The sequence below is a fragment of the Stegodyphus dumicola genome, chromosome X1, assembly GCF_044657685.1.
Source record: "Stegodyphus dumicola isolate Sdum_Otavi_A_Nest chromosome X1, ASM4465768v1".
Lineage (NCBI taxonomy): Eukaryota > Metazoa > Arthropoda > Arachnida > Araneae > Eresidae > Stegodyphus > Stegodyphus dumicola.
In genome coordinates, this window is record NC_140780.1 from 136,480,408 (window position 1) to 136,500,219 (window position 19,812).

Below are 19,812 nucleotides of genomic sequence, written 5' to 3' on the forward strand. Positions count from 1 at the left end.
TTGCAGGAAGAAAAATTTGTGTTTTTAAATGTCTGTGAAGTGACAGCGAGTACAATAAGAGTGAAATATTGTGATAAACTGCTCAAGTACGTCCTATACATCATCTTCCCACAGTATCCACTAAAGGGGCAAAGCGTAACCAGCAACTGTACATTCATCCTTAGGAGTCAGATTCAGGACTCATTTTACCCCTGATACATCCGCTTGATGGCTATAATTATATCACCAGAGAGCCGCGATCAAAGAGAACGTTTTCTCTCACCAAAATTCCTCTCATTTTGTTTCCACCCACTCATAACCCCATTCTGTTTCGCCTGGAATTTTCATCAGCTATACTTTAAGTATGTTTATTTTTTGTGAAGATAAAAGAACTTCTCCCACGATCAGAGCTTAAATTAGGCCGGATCTCGGCACCGGTGCTTCTTAGTTTTTGTAATAGATCATAATTAACTACTTTCACAGAAGATTAAGATTTTTGAATGATCACCCTAGGAAGCTGACATTATATATATGATTGAATCATCAAATGCGTAAGAAGTTATCTTAATTCTTCAAAATTGGATATATTTCATCGCATTTTTTTTCTGTGCAAAAAATTTGGTCAATATTCATCTTTTAACTGATGGTTCGTGGGAACCAGAACATTCATGTAGACAATTCTTTTATATACCAGGAGAAGCTACCAAGTGCAATGGGCATTACAGAAAAATATTCAACTTTATAAAAATAATTTTTAAACGCGAATTATTAATGAAGGTTTCGCAAAAAAATTTCAAAAATAAACAGTTGTGATTTTGTAACCTTTGAATAAAACTTCCTTTATATACGATGCTGTGTTTGTGAAGCTATTGATTTTTAAATAACTCGCATGTTTACAACGGATTGAAATGAGATTTAGCATTATTTGTTCTTCACGTAGCAGAGGGAATTACTACAAGCATTTAAATTCCATTTGCAGATTGCCTGATTATGTTAACGAGTGATTTTGTATGTTTTGAAAGTATTCCGACGAAATGATGGAAGTACGCATAAAATTGCTGGCTTATTTATTTTCGTTCAATCAATCACGCTTCTAGCTGCTTTGCTATTTTTCAGCTGATTTTATTGCCTCTCCAATGTATGAAGTATTTTTTCTACAAACACAATACTGATGCTTTGCGTACTGTTACATTTCGAAACCAAATCTAGCATTAGCACAATCCATAAATTCTAAACGCTAGATAATTTCATGATTTGTGTTTTCCTCAACTTTGGAAGCTGATGAGAATCCAAAATTTTTGCATACATGTAGCTGTCGAAGCACTTCAATGTCATTCAAATAAATGTCAACTAAATTACTCCTTCTGTTTCAAGTATTCACTTTTTCCTACAGCAAACCAACGTAGTAGACCCAATAAGAGATATTTAGTATGATAAAACTTAATGGGAAAAATACTCTTGACGCTCGATCAATCATTATAGCTCTCCTCCTACGCCTTTGAGCGGGTGAAAGGCCTGGTAACTTCGGCTGCAGGTTGTAGATCCTCATACTTTCCTAAAAAAGAAAATATAACTGTGTAAAAATAAATTTTGAAATAATTTAAAATAAAAAAGTAAATTTTGGATATCTTTGAATGCTAAAAAACAACAGACACTATAGTGACGAGAATGTATTTGCATTTTCAGAGCGGAGTGCGCAAATAAAACTTTAGCGATAAGTAAGTGAATATATGTACTGTGCTGTTATTGAAACAGCGCATTACAGCCGACGAAATAAATCTGGAGGTTCCTCGACTGGTAATGATTATCAGTTAAGCTGCTCCTGTGTACCTCCGGTTTTAATCCTTGCTTAAAATAAGAACTCCTGTGTCTATGTCTTTGCGAAGAGAAGACATTTAAAATTCATCAGGATCTAGTACTTTTGAAAGTTGATGGGAGAGGAAGAAGGTTACGAGATTTTCGAATTCCGTCCTCTGTGATGTCAACTAAATTACAATGATGATCGCAATCAAAATTGAAATGAAGCTACTAGATAACGCTATACTGTTACTATTGCTTTTCAAAGACTATAACTAACGATAATTGCAAGTATTTTCTCCCGCTGTTGTTTATGAGGCTTGGTTTCTGGCTAATACATGTATTCATAATAAACAACAACAGCAGATTAATGTAAAACGCTTCACTACTTCTATCATAGATACATTATCATAGCAAATTAGATGAGTCTTTCTGTCTCTGAAGTAGTAGAGACTGATGGATATATTAGCGCTTAGGAAAGCCATCCATGTGCCTTTTTCGTACTGGAACATATGATTTCAAGTGACGCGTTGAGGCCCTAGCGCAAAAAATAAGACAGGAAAGGAAACAAATTGCTTAGTTATAGCACCCGGAATTATTTACAATAATCACCCGAAATTACTTCCACCAACAGTAATACATGCTTGTCAGCATCGATGGAGTAACTGGCGTAAAGTTTCAAAGATGCCAGGCGTTCTTCGCACACGTGCAGTCGCAAAGGGCATACGGGAAACGAGGTTCTCCTCAACAAAATCAGTTGGATTTTCGTAAACAGAGATACTAATGTCTCCATAAGAAGTAATCGAGGCTCGATAAATATGGTGATCGAGGTGGCCAACTGTTTGGTCCACCCCAGCAGTCCATCGATCTCTCAGTATTTCATTCAGGTAACTGCACACATCTATGCAGTTACATCTATCGGCTGGTGCTCCATCGTGCTAAAACATAGTTGATTATGAACAGCAACAGGAACATTTTGAAACAATTCTGGTAAAGCCGTTCCAGGAAAATGCGATAACATCTCCAATCGACTAGCGTTAGAGGTTTTTATCGGCCAAGTCACTTACAGTACCACCCACGTACTTTCAAATAATCGTTCTTAGAATGCATGTAGACCTGCAGAGTGTGAATTTGGAGTTAATCACAAGTGACAGTTGTGCACATAAAAGATACTTTTATATGAAAAAATTCCCCTGATATATGATATCTGTGATCTGCCCATGAACTGGGAAGTCTCAATGCAGTTTTCTCTTCTGCAAAAACCGCTAGCAGAATTCCACGCACAGAGAATAATTTTCCGATTTTGAAAATTTTTTCGTGAAAAGGGAGCAGGTTTATTCGTTCTTCGTTTAACGTTTTCCAAACAGGGGTCGGCTCACACCTCCGTGACATGTAATAACTGTTGTACTTGTGTCAGGTCTGTCTTTTGCAAGCTTCAAAAAAGAAAGTCTCCACGCCTGGATGTCATACAATTCACGGTCTATCCGTTTATCTCCTGTTGTTATAGAGGGAACCAATCTCACAAATTTTGATGTGTCCATTTTGTAGTCCTGAGTAGTAACCGCAGGTACTCTGGAGCCCAAAGGATGCCGCCATGACGTAAGAGAACAATGGATGGCGCAACGGGGGTGCCTTTAATGTGCGCCGTCGCCATCTTGGATAACGTGACAACCGGAAGTGGTGTAGATGGAATGACGTCATGCATAGTTTCTTTTTATTGTATGGCAACGACCCTATTTTTGAAAGTTTCTTTTTTTTATTGCAACTACAATACTTTTTTAGGTTTTGTGGCAACGGTATCTTGAACCACGTGTTTAGACATCGTTTTTTAATTTATTATTTTTAACTATTTGACACGTGATTAATTATTTTTAATTATTTAATCTTCTTAATAAGTATTTTAATTATTTAGTACGTCATTATTTTAATTATTGCCTTTAATTAATTTTTATTGAATTTAATATTTTCCCTGAATTTTAAAAATAACCCCCTCGAACGAGATTCGAACCCGCCACCTCTTACATGAGAGAAAAAGAGCGTTACCGCAAGGCTGCTTTTTATCTCTTGAAACCTGTTATCTGTCACCTTTTCCTGCCTCTTTGTGCATTTCACATTGTGTACCATGATGTCACGAGGCGGAAAGTCTGCGCATGCGCCAACCTGCCTTGAAAACGGCGCCATACATTTGTTTTTTCACGACGGTGAATGAATGCAATATTGATGGCCAAACAGATTCTTGCTAATAATACCCCTTTTTTGTAATCAATGAGCATGTTTATTTTGTTGGAAATATGGCATATTTTTATTCCATTTTTTATTTCACTGTTACAGTCTGGCTTGGGGAAAATGTTTTCATGGATATGGCATACGTCTCCTATATGTCTGCCACTGTTCTAATAAATTACATTACGAACAAGTGTGAATCTCTAGTTATACAGGAATTATCTCGAATGTTTGCTTAATCTGAAACAAAAAATGCAACCCTTGTGCAAAAATAGAGCAAGTTTATTTTAAAAAGTTCTCCACAAATACATTTTTGTTTCTTGGTCCTTACATGCTTTTCTGCATTTATCACTCAAGTTCTTTACCTATCTTTTATCTAATTTATGAAGTATTACTGTTTGAATTTGTTTAACTGATTTTAAAGTACATATATATTTTGATCAATGCGTGAAGAAACGAGGAACTGTGGCATCGAGTGGTTCTAAGCATTCCATACTGCATTTTTCTTAAGAATACAGCCGGTTAAAAGAGAAATGTGTTTCGTACTTTGTGAAATGTATTTTATTAACTTATTATGTGCCATGTTCATGGTAAATAAAAATATTATATTCATGTGCGCAGGATTGTGTGGCTCCAATGTTTAATTAAAATAATGCTTTTTTGAAAGTGTGGTCTTTCTTATGATAAGTCACACTAAAATACGTTAACATTTTAAAAGTTGATGACTATAGCAGATCATTATATAGAGTTTCTGTCATTATTACCCATTATGTAGGATTATTTGTATGTATTTTTATTTGCTATCTATGAGAAGTTAAATGTCAATAAAAGCTGTAAGAGTTCATTATTAAGCAATGCCAGTTTTAAATGTCTATCTTAAAATGACTGTTAGATCTTTTACGTTAATTACTATGTTGGATCATTATTTGGAACTCCACACAATATTTCGTGCAATGTATCATAACTATATAGGAATTATTTATCAGGTATGATAAATTTCGTTCTCAAAAGGCTGTAAGAATTCAGTGCTAAATAAATTATTGTCAATGTGAAATATGGGTATCTTTCAGTTAAGTTACAATGAATGCGTTAAAATGCTGTGAGACTCAGCAAAAATTAATGATCATACTTAGTGGTTGGAAAAAATACTCCAAGTTAACAAATTTTTATATTCCAAGTTGGGGAAAATGTGACAAAGTTTCATTTCCATGGCTGAATATTAATTCCATGTGTATTATAGACTTTGAGTTCTCCTTCACAAAATGTGACTATAATTCAAATTTAAAATAATACGTTACAATATACATATTCTTCTCTGCAGTTAAAAAATAATTTGATCTCCTGTACCTTGTTAAGAGAGTAAGGCTGTGACAAGTTCAAATATAGTAGTGTTTATAAAGTTCTGCGGTAACTGGTGGAATCATATTAAGAATCCGAGTGACGTTTTCACATCAAGGAAAAATCAAGGTTCAGTGTAAGTTTGGTGATTTAAGTAGGATGTGTGCAAAAAGATAAAAGTTATTTTTGCAAAATATTTCAAAGAGTTGGGAAAATTTGTGTTAGTAGTATAAATGTATCTTAATAAAAGGGAGTGTTCTGAATAATACGTATAAAATGTCTGTAGAGTAAAATAATAAGAAATGAAAGTACTATTGGTACGTATCTAAACTTAACTGGGTAGAAGTGCGCCATGCATTGGTTCGAGTGGACTTGCCATGAAAATTTATTACTCCTTATAAGATTTGTTTAAAGTCAATAGGTCTTGTAATAAAGAAATTTGTGTAAGTCTATATTTAATTTTTGGGGAAAAAGGAATCAGAAATACAGCATGAATATGTTTTAGAAGTTAAATATAAGGTAAATGTGTAAATGGAAAGTGTAAAATTTACATTTGTCAGACAAAGGTGGGTGAATCCTTTGAATAAAGGTAAGACGTGTAAAAGAGAATCTGCAAAGTTTTATATAGTTGGCCAAAAACTAGTATGGTCATTAGTTCATTAGTAATTAATGCAATACTAGAAGAGAAAGTTCTGAGTATCTCCAGCTTAGGAGTATAAAAAGTAAGAAATGTAGTATTCCAGTTAAGCTATATAGAATGAACATTGTGCGTATTGTTTTAAAGTTACAAAAAATATTATCCGTCCAGAGTGAAGTTATATGCATGTAAATCCCAGCTTAAAATTTCGTAGACATAGAAATGTAGGTAACTTTACTTTTGGAGAATGGAAGTGTAACATCATGTTGTATTTAACACAAAAGAAAAAGTTAAGGGTAAAATAAAAATGTAACAAGACAAAACTTTTAAAGAAAGAAAAAAAATAAAATTTACGTTTGGAAATAAAATACATTAGGAAAAAAACAAAAAACTTCATTTGTGTAAACAAAAAACGAAAAAAAAAATTAAACTTATGAAAATAAATATCACTTTTGTAAAAAAAATGTAGTAACACCTTTTTTTAACATAACAAGCGGAAAGGAAAAATTAAATTTGTAAAAATAAATATTTCTTTTGTAAAAAAATAAGTTTAAACAAAAAAAAGGCCTTTTTAAAGTAAAAAAGTTAAATGTAAATAAAAAAGAAAGTAAAAATATTAAAAAAAATTCGTAAAAATAAAAATATTACTTTTGTAAAAACCAGAAACAGAAAGTTAAATATAAAAAAATTAAAGTAAAAATACGGAAAGGAATAAATTTGAAAAAAAGAAAAATAACTTTTGCAAAATAAAAAGTAAAAAGAAAATGTCAATTCACTTTTGTAGAAATAAACGTCAATTTGCGAAAGTTAAAAATAAAATTTTTGTTTGGAAAAGGAAAACAATGGAATGAAAAATTAATAAATTAACTTTAGTTAGAATGAGAAGAAAAAAGAAAACAATTAAAAATATCCCAATAAAATAAAGAAGAGAAATTTAAAATGTGGAAAAATCTTACATTTAAAACAGCAATGAATAATGTAATGATTTAGAAGCCAAAAGAAATCCTAGTTCATTTCAAGAAACATAAACATGCTTTATTGGTTACAAAAAAGGATATTGTTAGCAAGAATCTGATTGGCCATCAAGATTGCATTCGTTCACCGTCGTGAAAAAACAAATGTATGACGCCGTTTTCAAGGCAGGTTGGCGCATGCACAGACTTTCAGCATCGTGACATCATGGTACACAATGTGAAATGCACAAAGAGATAGGAAAAGATGACAGATAAGAGGTTTCAAGCGATAAAGCATAGATTTGCGATAACGCTCTTTTCTCCCATGCAAGAGGTGGCGGGTTCGAATCCCGTTCGTAGGCGTTATTTTTAAAATTCAGGGAAAATAATATTAAATTCAACTTGGTTCAATATACCGTTGCCACAAAACCTAAAAAAATATTGTCGTTGCCATAAGAAATAAAAACTTTCAAAAATTGGGTCGTTGCCACACAATAAAAACGAAATTATGCATGACATCATTCCGGCTACGTCATTCCAACCACCTACGTCACTTTCGGTTGTCACGTGATCCAAGAAGGCGAAGACCGTACATCAAAGGTGCCTCCGTTGCGTCATCCATTGTCATCTTACGTCATGGCGGCATGCTTTGGGCTCCCTAGTACCTGCGGTTACTACTGTCCTGTATTCGCTTTTGGGAAAGTGTTTCTGACACAATCATCGCCATGTTCTGCCGTCATCAGTTTTAGCCCCATGCATTAGATGGATGTCTACTTTCTCGCCATTTGTAAAGTCTTCCATCACAAAATATAAAACAGTAACAAAGATTGTGTTTCCCTAGATACATAATGTTGACAAGCGGCCATCTACCAGCAACAGCACAATCCAATCATCCAATCTCTGTCAAACGTGTACTATTACTGTTATTGGATGGATGCAATTTTAAGCGCAGTTATAGTAAATATTACTATGTGACATTTCGAACTTTAAGCCTAAAATGTCTCCTAAAACGCCGTTTTCGCACATGCAGAAACCACGTTTTGAACACACAATTTAAGCTACAAATCGGAAGCAAAAACAAAAAATTTAGATAGCAAAAACGTAAAGTTTCTAACCAAAAATATTTAACAAGAATCCATGTACACAGCGATATGTTTTAACTTCAAAAAACATCTACGAAGGGCACAATCTAAGCAACAAACGAATCTACGAACTACGCACACCTCGCTTTAACCCGCGGGAAAGTGCGTGGGGTTTATCATACCCCAACCTTACATAAAAGTGGAATATTCCTAACTTGTGAAACTGAAATTCTGTGCTGCTTTCAGTAGCTGAGTTTCTAGTTGTGGTTGACTTTCAGAACCGCTTTTTCTTTGCCTGTGTGTTTCAGAAAAAGATTTATCGGTATTTTGTTGGAACTGGTGTATGACACACCCCACGCACCTGTCCGTGTAAGTGTTTTTCTGACTGAATATTTAGTTCAGAAATTTATTTCTAGAGTGTAACAGTAAATATTTCTACTCGCAAGTGATTTTAAAGTACTTGACATTAAATTCTTAAGAATTTCTAACTGCATTATGGTAAAAAGAATGAGTCCTTATGAACTGGAGATGCAACACAAGTGAGATTTTTTAGAAATATTTGAAAGCGATGAAGATTGCATTTCGGAAGCTGAAGATGAAACTAAGAATATTTTCTACAATGTTTTGGTTTCGAAAAAGATAAAACATTAATTCCTGATGTTCCTAAAAAAAGAAAAACTGTTCTTATGCTTTCAACATTATATAACGATCATACTACAGATGATACTATTGGAGAAAATAAAACATCAGGAATTATATGTTTTAATAATATGAGTAAAGGAGCAGTGGATATGGGGGATGAAATGTCAGCCAATTATTCAATTGCCAGAATAACAAGGAGGTGGCCAATGGTAATTTTCTTTCGTGCACTGAATGTTGCTGTAATTAATGCTTGAATTATATTACATTCAACTGCTAATCCACCAACGAGAAACAAAAGTCTGTTTTTGAAGGACTTAGCATTACAATTAATGAAAAAAAGTATTGAACAAAGATCAGAGATTAATACTTTTCCAAGAAATTGACGTACTGCATGCAAAACAAAAGCAGAAGTTTCGACGAAGAATTAAAACGAATACATGAAATTCGAAACAACTAAGTACGAGGGCTATCCAGAAAGTAGATTACGTTTTGGAATAAAAAAATAAACAAAGTATAGGAAACAAATTTTATTATATACAGATGAAAGCCACACTCAAATACTACTTTTCTACATAGTCACCATACAAATTAAGGCATTTATCGTAGCGATGTACGAGCTTGGAAATTCCTTCGTCGAAAAATTCGGCCTCCTGCGCCTTCAACCACTTCGTTACCTCTTCTTGCAGCTGTGCGTCGTCATCAAAACGCTGCATAGCCAGCCACTTCTTCATTGCTGGGAATAGGTGGAAGTCGCTCGGTGCCAGGTCGGGACTGTACGGCGGATGAGGAAACAACTCCCACTTAAAAGATTCAAGAACTTTACGAGTGACATTTGCCGTGTGGGGCCGGGCGTTGTCGTGAATCAACAAGATCTTAGAGCTCAACATTCCTCTGCGCTTGTTTTGAATTGCTCTTCTGAGTTTTTGGAGAGTTTGGCAATACCTTTGAGAGTTTATTGTAGTGCCTCTTTCCAGGAAGTCCACCAAAATTACACCTTTTCTGTCCCAAAAAACAGTCGCCATCATCTTCCTTGCCGACATTGTTTGCATGCATTTCTTGGGTTTTTGGGGAGAACTTGTGTGCCCCCACTGCATTGATTGCAATTTCGTTTCACAGTTCACATGTTTCACCCATGTTTCGTCACCAGTAACGATGCGATCGAGTAAAGAGTCACCATCCTTATGGTAAGCGTCCAAAAAGTTCAACGCTGCAGCCATTCGCTGATTTTTGTGGTCCTCTGTCAAGATTTTTGGAATCCATCTTGCACAAAACTTGTGGTAACCAAGCTTTTCGCTGATGATTTCGTGCAACAAACTTCGCGAAATTTGTGGAAAACTCAAAGAAAGTTCCGTTATTGTGAAATTTCGATTTTCACGGACTTTAGCATCGACTTTTTCGAGAAGTTCGGCAGTCACTATGCTGGGTCTCCCACTTCGATCTTCGTCGTGAACATTGGTTCGGCCATTTTGAAATCTTATGACCCACTGACGCACTCCACCTTCAGTGATAATGTTGTCCCCATACACTTCACGAAGCTGCCGATAGATTTCTATCGGTTTACAGTTTTTTGCAGTCAGAAACCTTATTACTGAGCGCACCTCGCAGCTCGCGGGATTTTCAATTAACGCAGACATTTCAAACCGTCACAGTATCTGAACGGAGCACAGCACGAACCTCTCACTAGCACGGCTAGATGCAGACTGAGCTGCGCAACGCTCTGACCCCAAGATGGCCGCGCTAGCCCCGCCCCTAGCGGACACAGACGGAAACGTAATCTACTTCCTGGATGGCCCTCGTATGAAAGATGTGATACATTTTTGCCCTCGCGCAAGGACAAGAGCGTGATTGCAATGTTTAAAATGTGAAAACATTCTGTGCCAAGAACACATGAATGTATTTCGTTCAAAGTGTGAAGAAATAAAATAAGTATGATGTATTAGAGATACAATGAAACTTAGCGGCATGATGTTTATTTTTTATTATTTTCATTTATCTTAATTTTAACTCTAAGATTATTTCGGAAATTAATTTTTTGAAACCCAATTATTATTCACTTATTTATAATACACGAGAACAACAACAACAACAAATAAAAAACAGTTTTAAAACTAAATAATACTATTTTTATTGTATTTTAAATATTGGGGTATGTACTACCCCACGCGCCCACTCTAGTAACTTTTCTTGGTACGACTTCCGCCGGGTTAATAAATTAACATAACAACAATAAATTTCAAAGAATACCACGTACACAGTGTTCTGTTTCAACTTTGCAATCTAGACACTACGCATTAATCAACAAAATAAACTAAAATAAATTTCAAATAATTTAAAAAAAGAACAATAACGACAGAAATTCATACTAAAAAAAACAATGAAAATAACATTCTACAAAATAAGAACAAGAATAAAATGCACTTACCATGAATTAATGCTTTTTCGAACAGCAGAAATACCGATTTCATACCGCCTTTAACATGCCGCCACGTAATCACTATCGTATTTATATGACAGCCAGACACACTGTCCAGAAAATTCATACTATGGTTCACAAATAAATAAAATCACAAATCCCTATTTCTATTATGCACAGCCACTAAAAATAATCTCCCAGACCCTCTTTCCACACCCTCCAAATACCCACTGCCCCTCAACAGGATGACCACGATGATATTTCCTTTTGCCGAACTTCAACAACTTCCAAGATTTTTTATCTCCCCCCCCATCTTCTTAGACACAGAGCATGACGCGAACCAACGAGCTCCAGCGAAAGATTTTTCTACGTCAGCAGGGTTGCCATACAACACGCAATTGCGCCAAAAACCAGCGCAGAACACATATCGCCACATTTGGTGAAATTAGGGCGTATATCAGAATTGTACTCGGGACTCTTTTGAAAAGGCGACATTGAGCCACTCCTCTATCCAGCTTTGTCGTTCAGCCCACCAAAGCCGAAGTAATAGTCTCCATGCTGATAGTCCACGCTGCTGCAAACATCGAAGTACGAGCGGATACTGAGCGTGCTGCAAACATGACGTTTTCCTGACTAATAGTCCGTGATATGGTTGTACGATTTTGTAGGGCCGACCTCACAATACATCTGTCCTCTCGGGCGTTATTCATGGGAGGGCGTTGAGATCCTGCATGCCGTTCAGTATGACCCTCGGCAACCCACTGATTCCATATTCGCATGATAGTGGTTGGATGTTGACCAGTGCGACGGGCGCTATCACTAGAACGATAATCCACACTCTCGATAGGCAACGATTCTTCCTCTATCGAATTCCGACACGTGCTGGTAAGCATTTCTTCTTATTATTCGAGGCATAACACAATATTCTGAGCATACTCCAACCTTACAAAGTGCTTTCCGAATGAGAAATCCACTACACAACTTTTCTTTTATGCAGTGCTTCAAATATCGTTTTTCCCTCCTGCGTCGTCTAATCATTTGCATGTCCCAACCTCTTCTTCCTTTCGTGTGATTTTTGACGTTTCTCAGATTACTCCTTCCTAGTATTGCAATTTTAAATGCCAGTAGTGTACATCGAATTACCGTAAGACCGAATATTCAGTTACTGTTATTAAATAACCAAGCCAGTATTGTAAATCTTCAAATTGTAATTGTCTGATTGAAGAAATAGGCAGGGAAAAAAAAGACATATATAAAATTTTCCATAGCAAAATATAAGAATATAATCGAGAAATGGAAGAAATGGAAAGGAAGCAAAAAATTTTTCTAAAATTTCCATAGCGAAATATGACGATATAATCGAGGTTTTTCGGTGACATTTTCTTATAATTACTCAATGTTAATAAAGTGAATATTGTGTAATTAATTACAAAAAGTACAAACAAATAATTAATACAATAACTAATGCAAACTTTCTGAAGGAGAAAAGAGCATAGTAAATCCTGCATTTAGTATTATTTTTTTATATACACTCATTGCCATAAAAATTTGCGCACCAATAAATAATTGTGGGATCGTAACAAAACTTGACATGAAGGTACACATGTCGGGTAGATATGCAATTGATTAGAAAGGCAGCGTGACTGCGCATTGCGTAATGCCACTAAAGGGAGTGCAACTTCGTTCTTCTTGGAGTATAAAAATAGGTAAGCAGAGCTTGTTTGAGTGTACTTAATCTTTTGCTAAGGAAACGCTGAGGTAGACATGCCGTTACGCCGCCATCGAAGCCAATATCAGCAGCTGTCAAAGTTCCAGAGGGGAAGAATAATCGGGCTGATGGAAGCTGGGTGGTTAGCTCGGTGAGTAGCTCGTCAGGTAGGCCGCTCTGATTGTACTGTGAGGAGGTGTTGGAACCAGTGGACAGAAGAGACGTCATTTACACGGCGACCAGGCTCAGGACGCCCTCGACAGACCAGTCGTCGAGAAGACTGTCACATCATACGATATACACGAGTAGGGCCAACTGTCTCATTGGCCGCTATCCAGACACAGGCAGCAGCTTCATTACTGTCTCCTGTGTCTTCCCGAATCATCGCAAGGCGCCTGGTTGAAGGACATCTGGTATCGCGGCGCCCATTACGTGCGCTGCCAGTGACACCCACCCACCGACGCCTCCGTTTGGAGTGGTGTCGCAGACAACAGGATTGGACTTAAAATGTAGAAACGGAATGGAACCAGGTCGTCTTCAGCGATGAAACTAGATTCAATTTGACCAGTGATGACAATCGTGTTCGTGTGTGGAGGCCTCGTGGCGAACGCCTCAATGCTGCCATCAGTTTACAGCGACACACTGTTCCCACAGTTGGTGTGATGGTATGGGGTGCCCTTGCTTACGATACACGGTCACCCCTAACATTGATCATTGGCACAATAACAGGCCAGCGGTACGTCCATGACATCCTTCAGCCACATGTGTTGCCACTCATGGCAGAGCTACCAGGAGCCTGTTTTCAACAAAACAATGCTCGGCCACACACACCAAGAATTTCACAAGACTTCCTCCGGCACATTAACACCCTTACCTGGCTTGCTTGATCCCCAGATTCGTCACCAATCGAGCATATCTGGGATCATTTGGGACGGCAAGTTGGACAGCCTACGAGTTTGGCCGAACTAGAGGCGCGTTACAGCAACTGTGGAACGAGATGTCTCAGGACACCATACGGAACTTGTATGTCTCAATGCCAGCTCGTATCGCATCGTGCATTCGCGCTAGAGGTGGTCCAACAGAGTGCTAAAACTTCCTTTCATGTGTACTTTTTTCTGCAATAAATGATCCTTTTTCCTTTTATTTTCTAATCACTTGCTTATATCAAGGTAGTACTTACATATGTAAAATTTCGTTTTATTCTGGCAACTCATTCTTGGTGCGTGAATTTTTATGGCAATGAGTGTACATACAGCAGGTGAGAAAATTAAAAAAAAAAAATTGTCTTATTCATCTGTTATACAGAAAGCTGAGTATGAGCTTAGAAAATTCATTTCTTGCTGAATAGTAAGTTTTATTTGGAAAGAATATTCTTGCAATATAAATTTCCTAAATTATTTCTTTTCGTTTCTGAAGCTTATAGACCCAATAATAACTCCGTACTTTTGTTAAGTTTACAGAACTGTAGATTTTAAATTTATTATTACTTACGTTATTTGTTTTCTTTTGTGAGCTTTCTTCTTCTTCGAGTACTACATTAACAACAGCGTATTCCATGAGGGACAAGAAGACAAATACTGTACAGCTTGACATGAAAATATCGATGGCTTTTATATAAGAAACGGGAGGTAAAGAAGCCTGGCTCTTCGCATGTTGAGTAGAAAGTGTAAGCAAACTAGTCACTCCCAAAGTCACTCTAGCTGGAACAGCTTCAGGCTGTAAAATGTTACAAAAAACAAAAAAATATAAAGACATATGCACTAATACTTTTCTTTCCTGCTTTTCACAAATTAAATATAATTACTATATAAAATATATAATTTTGTTAATTTTCTCTCTTCCTGAATTTCAGAAAAAGTTGGGGTGTAATGAGACTTGGCGCATAATCCCCCACTCATTAACTGCAATCGGATTCAAGTAAAGCGTGTGGAGGCATAACCTTTTTATTTTGTAGGTGAAACAGAAGTCTTAATTTATTTTAATTATATTTCAATTTATTTTTCACATAAAAGTTCTATGAAAAAAAAAAAACTTCATAAAATTTAACCTACATGTAAAAGTTATACAATAACAAATTAAGTATTTAGTTCTTATAAGACTAAAAATCTTGACTTTTATTTTAGCAATAATCAAATCTATATTTTTGAGTGCCCTTTTTCATATCCTTGCTCTTTACTTCTACGGCTGCCGAAAGCAAATACATATGCTACAAGCTTCATCACTTTTCCTAAGTAAAATTATGGCACAGGAAACCATTTTCTCTCCCACAGACTTATCAAAATATTTTAAGTTTTGCCAAAAGTTTCCCTTCCAATTTCAAATTTTAGACAAACCGATATTATTCCTGACTAAAAATGAACCTTTTAATGAAAAGCATGTATGAAAGGTTACTGAGTGATACTGGAAATATTGAATACAATTAAAAACCTAATTAATGAACTAGGAACAAACTACCGAATTATATTTGGTATTAGGTAACGGAATGAGAGTTTTTAAACTTTTGATTCCATCAACTGTCTTGTATCATAGATGCAGGACAGTTGATGAAATCAAAAGTTTAAAAACTCTCATTCCGTTAGAATATAAAGAAAGGTGAAAAAGAAATGTATTCATTACTTAAAAGAAAGAAGCACCAAGACATTCAGGACATTACAAATAAGTCTAGTCTTTAAATATGTCTATAATAATATAAATAAGTCTATAAATATGTCTTAATAATAATAAATAAGTCTTTAAATATGTCTGTAGTAACAATAAGTAAAATAATAAACCGTGATTTACAGTTCTGAAAAAAACTAAATAACATAATGCCCACCAGCTTTTGCCGAGGCATGTGGCTCAACAGAGCATAATCTGTAGAACCCTGTTTGAAAACTACAATATTTAGCAAGGGATAAATGGAAACACCCTTGATGAAGCATGAGTTTATCTAAATGACAGCAACAAATAAAAGTATATTTTTTATCGAAAACGAAGAGAAAAAATGTACAAACCTGGTTCCGTCAGTGCAAAGAAAATTTCAATAAGCGGGTTATGATTGTAGCAGAATTCTCTTACAGTGTGAAATTAAAAATAAGATAAGTGGGGGAAAATGTTAAAACCAACTCAACGTGTTATCAAGAGAAGGTATTATTGACTTTCAAAGGGTGAAACTTCATCAACACAAGGCAACAAGTTTTTTTTTTTTTTTTTTTTTCAAAGAAAAAGAAATCCTTGTACACCACAAAGTATCACACGAGACTTACAAATCGTAAGTAAAAAAAGGCAAAATTGTAAGTAATGACATGAATTTTCAATAATACAGTGAAATCATACACAAAGGGGGAAAAAAGTAAATACAAAAGTATAAAAGTGTATAAAGAAATCATTTCTAATGTTTAAAATAAAATTCAACAAAATCGTTGAAAGCTCGGTAGGCCGAAGTTGAAGATACAAAACCATAACATTTCGCCGGCCAATGAATTCCAATTAATCTGCATTTAAATAGATTTCTTGCTTTATCAAGCAAAAGCAACAAGTTATATACTTCGAAAAGTATTCCTTGAAAACTGTTCCTTGAACAGTCCTACAGCATTCCTTGAAAAAATGAAGATTGATAAAGACATTGCTTATATACATTTTCAACGCATTCCTGCGAAGTCCCCTGATGTTTCTCCTATGGACTATTGTACCTATGGTCGTTTGAAAAAAGTTCTTTCTAAGCGTAAACCCACCACGGCTGATGGACTCTAGAAAGAAATGGAAGAAAATCAGTATCCCTGGAAATTTTACGAAAAGCCTTCCTATCATGGAAATCACGATGCTTACTTATAATTCAGAAAATGCTATCAGATGATACATTAAAAAATACTTTTTACATATTAAACACTAATTAAACGGCCCAAAATTCGTTTTAAAAATGTGTAAACATCCTCTGTAAAACCACCAGAGGCAGATAAACTTCCTGAAATTTAAATCCAGGGAAAGCACATTAAGGAAAATGATGAGCTAAAAAACGAGGTCTTGGAAGTAGGAATGCGTGTATTTAATTATTAATAATTTTCAGTGGCTTGTTACAGCTGGTAAAACTTGACTGAGTTCCAATCGGGAGACTGATTATTCATGTATTTTGGAGACGGAAGTCGAAATCACCAGTCGCAAAGTAGTTTACTCTTCTATATAAGCTTTCGAGGATCATTTCGTGTACTTCTTATGTTGAAATCCAAATAAAAAAGACCTGTAAACTTACTGATGTCTTCTGCTTATTATAGCTTCTTCAGTAACGTTAAACCTTAAGTTCCGGTTGAAGTAAATATCTGTTGCATTACTGGATATTGAAACAATCACAGCCAGCAAGTATTGCTTTTTTATTATTGTTATATTAGACTAGACTTAATCGTAAATCATTTTTTAAATCTTTTTAGCAATACAGTGTGCCTACTTTTTCAATACAAAATAAACGTTCTGAAATGTTAAGGAGGGAAAAAAAATAATTTCGCTTTAGCAATAAAAGAAGAAATCAATGATTTTCATTTCGAAATGAAATTAAGCATTCAAGCAGTTACGGAGAGCAAGAAAAATATTTTAATTTGGATATAAGTACTGAAGATGCTGGCAGAGCTTTTGACTAAGTGAACTTAAATTTTGTCGTAACAAGAAAATCGGTAAATTGGGGAAAAGGAGGCAAGAAACTAAAGCGAATAATTTTTTTACCTTTATCCAGAAGGACACCCAAGACATAATAACGATGAGACATGTAGGAATGTACGTATGAAATAAGTAATACCCGAGTCTTCTCTTCAAAGTAAAAATTACTTGTAAGCATGTGAAGTTACCTGCAAGCGAAAAGGTTTTAGAGGAAAATATATAAAAAATTCGGATTATGAGAAATAAATTAACGCATTACATAGATTATTGCAATTATCTAGTTATTATTTAGGAATAAAGTAACTTGAAAGATTTATCATTTCAGAAATGACAATAAACAGCAAAATTTTATAAACTGTCCTGCATTAAAAGAAATCATACTTAAATACATAAAAGAACTCATAAAATCATACATAAAAGAACTCAGACTAATATACACCATTAATGGCCATTATATTATTACACTATAAAATGATATTACAATTATTTCATCTTGAAAGTAGTGCATATACACTTTTTCAAGAAATTTGCATAAAATTTAGAATACGCTGAGACACGTAAATAATTAGCATTTCATTGTATGTGTATATTACATGCAAGAACAAAGACACTTTGTAGTGCATAAAACGCAGGCGGAAATGTGGATTTTTCACTTAGAAATCGCGTTTACTTTTTTTTTTTTTTTTTTAAATTTGCTTCCTGGAGGGAGCGTTGTTTGGATATGCATGCGTCGGAACTCGCGCTATAAATCGTGTAAGATGAAAGATCTCATATCAGCACGTGTTAGACACCTATCAAGGGAAAATTGTAGCCCACTGAGTCTGCGGATTACCGTACTACGCACTTTTGGCTCACGTTGGTCAGAATCCAATGACTGCTATGAGAAACTGAAGGAGCGCCTCCCCAGTCCTAGATGACAGATATCTCGTCTGCATCGCTGTACGAACTATTCAGCTAATCAAGTATCCTAGGTCAAGGAATTGGATGGATTGCGCAACACCATTTACTTGCATGAATAATGCAACGACATCTACAACACCGCATATTGTCAGCAAGGAGACCATTGCTTTGGCTTCACTTGACCTTATAGCGCATGAATCAGCGCCTACAATAGTACGTCCAACTACGCACATGGACGCATCAGTTGCGTGGCATATTTTGTTTATAGAATCATAAGAGCCATATCTATGTGTAGAAGTGCCGGATGGAACGAATATTCAAAACTTGCATTTTTCATCGTCATACTGGATTGGTTGGTATAACGTGTCACTGGTTGCACATCCCGTTCACCTCTAGACTTTACATGCAGTACTTTGATCAGCTGTCGTTACATAAATAAGCTTAAAACCTGTGGATCTGCTTTTCTTTTTCCGAGGCTATCTCTCAAAAGGACAATGGGAGACTGCGTCACCCACGCAGTCCTAGGTTTCTTCAATGTACAGAAATTTCTACTCCTGCGTTGCCAGGCAATTTCACCCCATTTCTCACCAAATGAAAGCGTCTGGTTAATAATTGCAGAAAGTATGGCAGGACAGCATCCACCAAGTAGCTTGTCAGAAGAACTTCGACATAAAATCGAAAATGCGGGGACTGCAAGACAGGCAACTGTTATCCAAATCCTGTTTGATTCATATACAACCTTGTAAAAGCTGCTATTGTTGCATAGGCGGATACTCGAGTACCTGTTTTTGACGTGTTCTGTGGCTCAAAATTACCTGAATTTTAATCATTTAATCCTCTTTTATAATGTATTTGGAAAGTAAATATGCTTCTGGCAATTCCATTATTTTATGATGTAGCAGTTTAAATAGCCAACAGTGTACTTGTAGTAACCACTGCTTAAGAACATACGATTTCTCAAAACCTTATACATCAGAGTGATTTCCATCATTAAAAATGTTTGTTTTAAGTGTCTCATACACTACTGGAAGTAACAGCGCATGAGGCATTTAAAACAAATATTTTTAATATAATACAGTAGTGTATCAGGCACGTTTGAAAATCAATGTTATTCGTTATAGAAACAATTTACGTCTTTAAAAAGCCTTTGGAAAACATTTTTTACTTATTAAATCTGTGTCCTTGAAAAACCAATTTACTTTTTATGAAGTTGGCATTCTTCAGAAATAATTATGGGCGCTTTTTTCTTAAATTAACTTCAAAATTGTAATAACTTAAGACATCTTTTTGACGGTTACATAAAATTGCCGTGAAATGTTTCCAGATGAATGCAAAGAAGTGTTCCAATTTTGAAATTTTACTTAATGCAAAAGAAAATTTGAACTGAAATAGTAATTAACCTTCTGAGAGTCTTCACCTAGCATCCCAGTTACGTACCGCAGTAATAGCAAACGAACACAGCTCGCATTACAAACTTACGACTGACAGATATCGCGTGTATTTCGGAAGAAATA

General features: G+C 35.4%; 1 protein-coding gene across 1 annotated transcript in view; it reads right to left on the reverse strand.

Moving 5' to 3' along the window:
- Positions 1-1,042: 1,042 nt before the first annotated feature.
- The window catches only part of ort (glycine receptor ora transientless), a 118,660-nt gene continuing 99,890 nt past the window's right edge, over positions 1,043-19,812 (reverse strand). The window contains exons 8-10 of the mRNA XM_035364986.2: positions 17,465-17,586; positions 14,264-14,488; positions 1,043-1,534 (exon numbers count right to left, since the gene is read on the reverse strand). Coding sequence (XP_035220877.1) covers positions 1,367-1,534; positions 14,264-14,488; positions 17,465-17,586 — 515 coding nt within the window. The 3' untranslated portion in view covers positions 1,043-1,366. The remainder of the gene's footprint in view (positions 1,535-14,263; positions 14,489-17,464; positions 17,587-19,812) is intronic.